Genomic DNA, 8159 nt, shown 5'->3' with positions numbered 1-8159 from the left:
TGAACTGTAGAACTGTAGTGTAGCGTTATTGTTTACATAAATGGGTGTAAGTTTATTAAACTAAAAAGTAACTACGAACATAATATATCCATACAGCAGGAAAATGCAAAATATAAAATTTTAAGGTTATAATGTAATTCCTTACTACCATTTGTTTAATTATTTTTGTCCGAAATTTCCGAAACTTTTCCATTTAAACATTTGTCACCCACATGCACCTCGATGGAAATTTGAAATCACTGATCAACTTCCACTTCTGTGATAAAGGTCTGAGTTTGAAGTCATCATTCCACGATCCATCGGAATCTCCAGGGTCGGAGTAAGGGGAATACATGTTGAATGACATTCAAAATATACTCCCGCTTCGCAACTTATATTCGTAAACAAAACCGAGTTAAACACACGCTCATTGAAATCATGCGATTGCCGGTTGCTGTAAAAATATTATCGAATCGATTTGTTAAACGGTTCGACTGTCTTCAAAAAAAAGGCACTAAACTTTTTTGAAAAAAACAAACTTAGTCAACCTCGAGTGTTAACTTGAATGTCAAGTAGGCATAAGCTGTCACCCCCCTTACCTTTCAGTTTTTATAGCAGATTTGGACGTTTTGTATTTTTCATTTTTGGAAACGATGTGTAGGCCCGGGCCTACCGTGCCTATTGGAGGTACGCCGATGGCAATGGGAAAAGGAGCTTTAAACTAAACAATAAGCACATATATTTTCCCGCAACATTTACTAATCGCAGTTTCATCTGGGGTGGGGGCGAAAAATGCTACCTTTTTTGCAGTTCGAAGCAGCGAAGCTCAAATGCAATATTAACCTAAATATACAAATTAGGGATACACTTCTTGTATATTACATTTGACAACAGCATTTAAATCAAGAGAACTCAGGCAAAAAGGACACACAAAAATATAAAATGTTTAACAATACAGTATATGTTATGGAATGCACTATTTTCTATAAGCGCTAAGTGGACCTTCTGATGTTCACTTCATCTAACAATGTTGTGCTGTTTAATATGTATGTCGAAAAGATATGAAAAAGACACAACAATAGTGTTGTAAAATAATAACTAAAGATATATGTGCAGAATACTGTAATGTGGTTTTGGAAAAATGCATTTGCATATTTTGATTTCTGGATCCTCTTATAAAATAATCTAGCAGATGGCCTCGCAGCTGCTTCGGTGATTTTTCAATTCACGATTTAGCTGCGTTCAAATGATTAAAAATATTGTTCAAATATGTGGTTGAACCTTTAGAAGTAAATCATAGCATTTCTGTGTTTAAAAATGAAGGAAATGTGTTATCGCATATAATTATTTTACAGATGTTGAATATTTAAAATGGCATCAAAGATTGCAACCAAATGTGTGGAATTGTTCAAATCTCCTTGAACTTTTCGATTTGTTTATATGTTTTGTCAACGATTATCTCAATGGTATGACTTTGTATAAAACAGAACATGTGTAAAAAAACAACATCAAGATGGCGTTCAATATGGCTGCCAAAATGTATTCAAATTCAGAATTTCTTCAAAGGTTTGCATTGGCTGTGTTTTTGTTACATTGAACAATTACCTTAAATGTGAAAGAAATATATTTAGACTTTCTTTGTTAAGTTCGTGATCATAACATTTAAATTGGATATCGATATCGCACTATGGTATTTATCAAACTAGAAGTACGAAGCTTGATTGGAATATGGGACTTTAATCCATGTTCTATTAAGGATTAAGTGTTATTTGTTGAAAGGCTCCATGACTCGTTTCCGTAAATTTGATTGATTTTTTTTAAATCAGCAAAAACATTGAACATGTTTATTTCTAAATTTGTAGTCTGCTCTAAAATAGTGCACCATTTATCGATGACCTTGTTTTTCATTATACGATCGCGTGCGTAAGACATATTTGTTGGACAAAAGAAATTTAAACTCAGTGCAAACTGAAGTTCACTTGAGTTTCTGCATTGAATTGATTCATTCACAGACAACCAAAAAATATTTCGACTTCTGAACATGAATTTAAATGTTCAAAATGTAAACCGACTTAATAAAAGCGGACGGGCGGTTTATCAGTTAAGAAATAAGGTTTTTCATGAGATCAAACCACAATAAGTCTGTTTAAGGAAAATAAATTGTCCACTAAAAACGGCCCTAAGTCAAGTGATGATGCATTACAAATTACTGTATATGTAACCTAAATTTCAATTGATTGTGTAGTTTTTTTCTTTCCAAATGATATCTTGCCATTGTTCCAAACAATGTAAACGGTCTGATTAAACACTCGTGTATTTGATATCTGAAACAAATGTAGTGTGAAAAAATGTTTACAAAATGAAATAAATATATAATTATATTATTTTATCGCGCTTTTGCCAATCTCAACTGGCATCCGATCATTATTTTATTTTTATTTTATTCCTTCGAAATAGCTTAGAAGCCAATGTACCAAAACATTGATAAACTTATTAACAAAGAATTGTCTGGCTTTTGATTGGAATCACTTTTACCGTAGTTAAGTTAACGTTTCTTCTGGGTGTTTTAGTATATTGTCATGAAATTGAGGCTCTTTGACCAGTAAACCAATATTGTTGTTATAGGAAGTGTGCATACGTTATGTGTGTTGTCATTTCTTTACCGATGCTGTCATTTCTTGAGCATCATGTTCGCGTATGAGTGAGGATCCGAACTTATTGTTGGATTATTTATTGAAATATTCTCAGAATTGCCACAGTCCGTATATCCAATTTGTTCCGTCGCTGGCAACGTTCTGTAGTTATCATTGCTGTCATCTTCTTTTAAACGGGTAGCATTCAATGTTTCATAAAGGTTGGATTTGGGTAGATTACCTCCTATCACATTCAACATAATCATAGCACTACTGTCAGTGTTGACACGTTCTGTCATTTCAGCTTGTCCTGTTAAGAACAGCCTTGTGTAGGTATTGTCACTTTCCTCCGTACGGGTGGTATTTAATGCTTCGTATGGTCCGGTTTGAGCTGCTTCCCCTCCTACATCATTTATAAAAAAAGTATTCTTAATAAAAAATATGTTCAACAAATATGTGCACGAAACTTTATCACTTGTTTTGTTAATGTTTCCATGTTTTTCAATTCATTTGACCTAGTACATTATTCGTGGTAATCATTCACGCTTGTTACAAAGTATCGAATGTTTATCACAGTCACATAATTTCAATAAAGCTTTTTGCAACTATGTAGCCAGTTTTTAATCATAGGCATGAGTAAATTGGTATTGGCAAAACTATTGAGACCAGTCAAACTTTTAGATGGGCGGACTAAGCATACTATGTGAGGCTGCACTTAATTATACCGATTACGAACACATTTAGAAAAGGACTTATGCAATTATACAATATGCAGCATACAGTATTCATGGCGTTATCCGCACGCGCTGATGTTAATATTTAACTGATTAATCAAACTACTCGTATTACAGATGAGTGTATTTTATACCAGGATTTGTAGTATTTTGATCGGTGTAATGGCTGTGTGCTTCCACTAGTGCCAATCTGAAACGAATTTGTAGTAAACTTCAAAACAAAATAAATTTTCATTTCAATTTACCAGAAGCAAAAGTATTATTATAGTATGACGATTAAGTTGACGAAACAAGAACAACACAAGTACACTTGCAGTAATATATTACAATGCTTGTTCTGCAAATAATTATTTAGGTCTATATGTTTGTGTCTGAACAGAATCAGTGAAAATTATGTGATACAGAAATCAACTTATCAAAACAGCAATAAAGCGTATAGTGTCAAAATGAACCAGAGAAAAGTATTATTATTGCAACATACCTTCGTCTGACGAAAACAATTAGAGCAACAGCAGCAACGAGGACTACTACAGCACTAATTACTCCCCCCGTTAGAGCTCCAGCAGAAAACTTGTTTGTTTGGTTGACATGAGTCTGTTCCACTGAAATGTAGAAAAATATGTCAATCTTATTAAAACCGAGTAAATACTTTACGGTGTAGGTAGCGTTACGTTTGAAAACAATTACTAAGAATTAGATTTTGATGAATTTTAGTTCATGGTTGGGTTATTGATAAATAACGGACGAGTGGTACAATAACAATATACTGTTTGAAAACGTCAACTGATCAACAAATGATTTAAAGCCATTTAATTCCGTTTACTGTTAACAACACGTATGCCTAAGATGCTGGGTAACACTAAAACATCATTTAGGTAAACGTTTCAATCATAAAGGACATTTTTGTAATATGTTAGTAATTTCAATCATGAAATAAAAGGGACAGTTCTTTAATTGAGTATACGGTTGCAATATTTCCCATTGTGACAACCAAACGTAAATGAAACTTATTACATTTCCATCGTAAAGTATGTTTTTAGTATTGGTCACTTCAACTGATTAAAAGTTCATTTCTCAATCATATTTTTCACGTTTTTCTGCCTTACAAATTTCAGTGAGCACATATTTAAAGTAATTTGAGTAAACACAAATTAAACTGTATTTAACTATAATGTTCTTGTGAATACAGATTTCCATTGTAATTAGGTTTTGACTTACGCAGACAATAATGTTTATATTCATATGCTCAAAATAGCTTTCATTTATTGCTACGGGCAATGGTGTAACCAGGGCTGGTATTCATTATTTGTCTTAATTGTTTTAAGAACGATAAAGATAATCGGATTACGTGTTAATAATTGACCAATGTAGTGAATGAAGTCAATAATATATGACCATAAAAATAACTTAAGTTGAATATTGAATGCAAGCCCAGGGGTATTTTGCAAATCGATATGTACTGTAATTGCATACGTCTATAACATTTATGATAAAAAAGCACGTTGGTACATTTTGTTTCCATGATGACTTCAGGCGCTGATTTAAATAGCAATACATCATGCATATTGTATTGTAAGAACCAAGTAGTAAACACTTTGCAGATAATTACTGTGTATTTCTCACCGAACGTCTGTTTAAACTACACTTTGACGTATAAATATGCTACCACTCCTACCTCGAAGTGTTATTCTTACAGCACATGTAACGTCGAATATTTAAATTAATTATTAATAGATGATACCAAGTACTGTACGGTGTTTTAAATTCCGTATTTGCTTTTGTACTGCAACAGTTGTAGAACATGAAGGTCTTGCCATTGGCATGAACAGAAAACAGTGAGTATACCATTGATATTTGACATTTGTTTCCGTCATATAGGGCTTAAGACATGTTTTTGCAAACTTGGTCACTTATCATATAAATGAATTTTATCGAAACACTGTGAACTGTTTATTGTTTCAGTAAATATTTTTAAAATGATGATCGGATATAAAAGAATAACATCGATGACAAAACTCACTTGTATCCAAACAATGTCCACCGTACTCCCCGTCTACACAAACGTCACATTTATCTCCTGTGTAAAAGTCTCTACAAGCACACTTTCCATCAATAGCAGAGCATCTGTTTTCTAAGCAACCCAGACTACATGTTTTTGAACAGTCTTCCCCATGACGACCATTTATACATTTGTCACATTTTCTACCAGTAAAATTTATGCTGCAGTTGCATGATCCGTCTTTTAAAGTGCAAGTGTTACTCTCACAACCGCGGCTACATTGCAAGATGCACTGTGCTCCATACTTGCCATCTACACACGAATCACATTTATCACCGGTGTAATATTCGTCACAATCACAATGTCCGTCAGTAAAAGAACATGTTCGTGGAAAGCAGCCCAGGCTACATGTTTTTGAACAGTCTTTTCCGTAGTGACCTGCAACGCAATATTCACATAGTTCACCACTATAATTTTTTCGGCATTTGCATGTTCCATTACGCGATTCGCAAACGTTTCCATCACAACCTAGGCTGCATTGCACAGAGCAATTTGCTCCGTACTTTCCATCTACACAAGAGTCACATGTATTTCCAGTAAAGTCATGCTTACACAAACACGTTCCGTCAGAGTTACATGTTTCACCATTGCATCCATTCGAGCATTTTCGATTACAGTTATTTTCTATCCCATAATGTCCGTCCTTACATGAGAGACATTCTTTATAGCTAGTACACGTACACGTTTGTGAAATACAAGTATTTGAACAATTCGAGGCTAAGTTCCAAAATCCTACTTTGCACTGAATACAAATCGACTTCGTATCGCAATTTGAACAGCGGTAATAAACTTCATGTGGACAACTTTCTCCAGCCACGACAGTTATTAAATATAATGCTATATACATACTATCCATTGTGGGAAAATTTGTTTGTGTTCATGCGCAATACAAAGATATAATATATAAATCCAATTTCAACCAGACCCGAACAGTCTTCCTTCCTACCGCACAGTATAATGTTTCTACTTAAATTATATTTTAAACAAATATTTTAGCTGTGACAGACCAGGAAGTAAATTAATCAGAAAAAACAGATAAAACCCAGTACAAATTGAGGTCAATGCTTTACCCCTATGCAGCACTATACTCTTTTATCATACCATGGTTGAAAATTCTACACTTATATACTTTAATATGACAATCAAATACGTCAACACAAACAAAAATAAAACATTTATTGATATTTATTATTGCAAGTTATTCTAGTCACTTTTCATAATCTTTAAGGTTGAACAATTGCGGGAGGGGGGACGGAGGAGGTCTAAAAGCAAATAAGTCATTTGGCATGCCCAATTCAATGTTTTGGCATTACCCCACCTTACCCACCTAATGCTACTTCAAGGGTTAATATTATATATGGAAGTTAACTGAGTAAATATTGAGTCGTTTGACAATTCTTTTGAAAAGCGTTAACAATGATCTTTTTCAATGTTCTACCAAGTTAACGAACTAACACTTATTAGTCATTCTATCCAATGCAGTGGGACTAAATTCGAAAACAGATTGTTAAGATAACGCTTAAGGGACAATTTTACCTTTATTATGTTTTACATGTTTCAAAAATAAATTCAAAGTAGATACATCCGAATTTAAAAGTATGTATGGTTTGTCGATATGTAAGCATATGACTTTGCAATTAAACAAAAAAACAATATATTCTATCAGGAAACGACTTTTTCGAAGAGATTAATTTAAAAACATTGTTGGTTTCATAGCAAAATATGATAATTCTACGAAGATTAGCTTACGGTTTGTAAAAAGGAACAGTTTTACTGCAAGCGACAAACGTAACTGCATACGGGGCTAGGAATAAACTATGACATCAGTAACATGACATTTTAAAAGTTTACTCAGTCTTATTTTTTACATTTACAAACATTGCAATAGAATGGCCAGTTCTTTTTAGTGATAAATTATCTTTTAAATTCCATTCAGTTGACACATATTTAACTGAATTTGAATTCACTTTACTTGGTGAAACAATGACGCGATAAACCTGGTCAAAATAGCAGATATACGAAATGCTTATTTACTTAGTTGCGAACACAACTGTTTTAAAGACATTGCATAAGTATATGCAAACACTCGTCAACGAACCGACCACCCACTCAACCTGCACACAAATCACCTTCTTAATAGTCTTTAAAATTACAATTATCTTTTATTGATTCGCATGCATATTTGACTACATGCTTTAGAACAGTTATGTCTATCTCGGCTTTCAACACCCGCGTTGATTTTTTCACCTCCCTCTTATTCTTTATTGTAATTCCAAAGTTACATTCTCAATGCAACATACGGTATCAGTACTGTAAACAATTTCGATCGACCGGTACGAATATGAAAATATGAAGATTAACGAAGTTTTCAAGATGCCGAACGTTCCTTTTTATCCGGTATTGATAATGCGTATCATGTACATATACAACATACAAATTGCAAAGCACTTGCTATTTAAGGAAACGCAAAACCAAATGCTGGTAATTTATTTAAACACATATTTTATTCATCAGCGTATACACACATAACATAAAGACACACAGAAAACACGACGTGTACAATCTATTAAAGGATAAGAACGAAAGATAAATATATCTTAAAAAGTTATTCTCTAAAATTTAGCAAAAGTACATGACGGAAATTTGTACAGCTTACAATATAGATGACACAATGATATTGATATTGTTGAATTGAATCAAGCGGTAGTGATATGGCTTCATTTACCATTATTAAATATTTAAAGATTAATTTTA

The 8159-nt window shown here is 33.2% G+C and overlaps 1 protein-coding gene across 1 annotated transcript; it reads right to left on the bottom strand.

Annotated features, from left to right (window-relative positions):
* Positions 1-2493: 2493 nt before the first annotated feature.
* On the bottom strand, positions 2494-6340 carry LOC128206187 (multiple epidermal growth factor-like domains protein 10). The gene is made up of 4 exons (XM_052908494.1): positions 5367-6340; positions 3828-3948; positions 3481-3536; positions 2494-3015 (listed from the first exon to the last, which is right to left on the bottom strand). The coding sequence occupies exons 1-4, from the start codon at positions 6259-6261 to the stop codon at positions 2651-2653; spliced, it is 1437 nt and encodes a 478-aa protein (XP_052764454.1). The 5' UTR covers positions 6262-6340; the 3' UTR covers positions 2494-2650.
* Between the last annotated feature and the right edge of the window lie 1819 nt (positions 6341-8159).

The sequence above is a fragment of the Mya arenaria genome, chromosome 10 (assembly GCF_026914265.1).
Source record: "Mya arenaria isolate MELC-2E11 chromosome 10, ASM2691426v1".
Taxonomy (NCBI): domain Eukaryota; kingdom Metazoa; phylum Mollusca; class Bivalvia; order Myida; family Myidae; genus Mya; species Mya arenaria.
Note: the sequence above shows the minus strand (reverse complement) of the source record. Positions and strands in the feature narration are given on the sequence as shown.

Bases quoted from the DNA above. Each gene is read 5' to 3' on its own strand.
- LOC128206187 (XM_052908494.1), bottom strand. From the start codon at position 6,261: ATGGATAGTATGTATATAGCATTATATTTAATAACTGTCGTGGCTGGA. The intron at 3,949-5,366 runs GTGAGTTTTGTC...TCTACATTTCAG, and splicing joins TGGACATTGTTTGGATACAA to TGGAACAGACTCATGTCAAC. The intron at 3,016-3,480 runs GTATAAAATACA...TAAATGATGTAG, and splicing joins TCAAAATACTACAAATCCTG to GAGGGGAAGCAGCTCAAACC.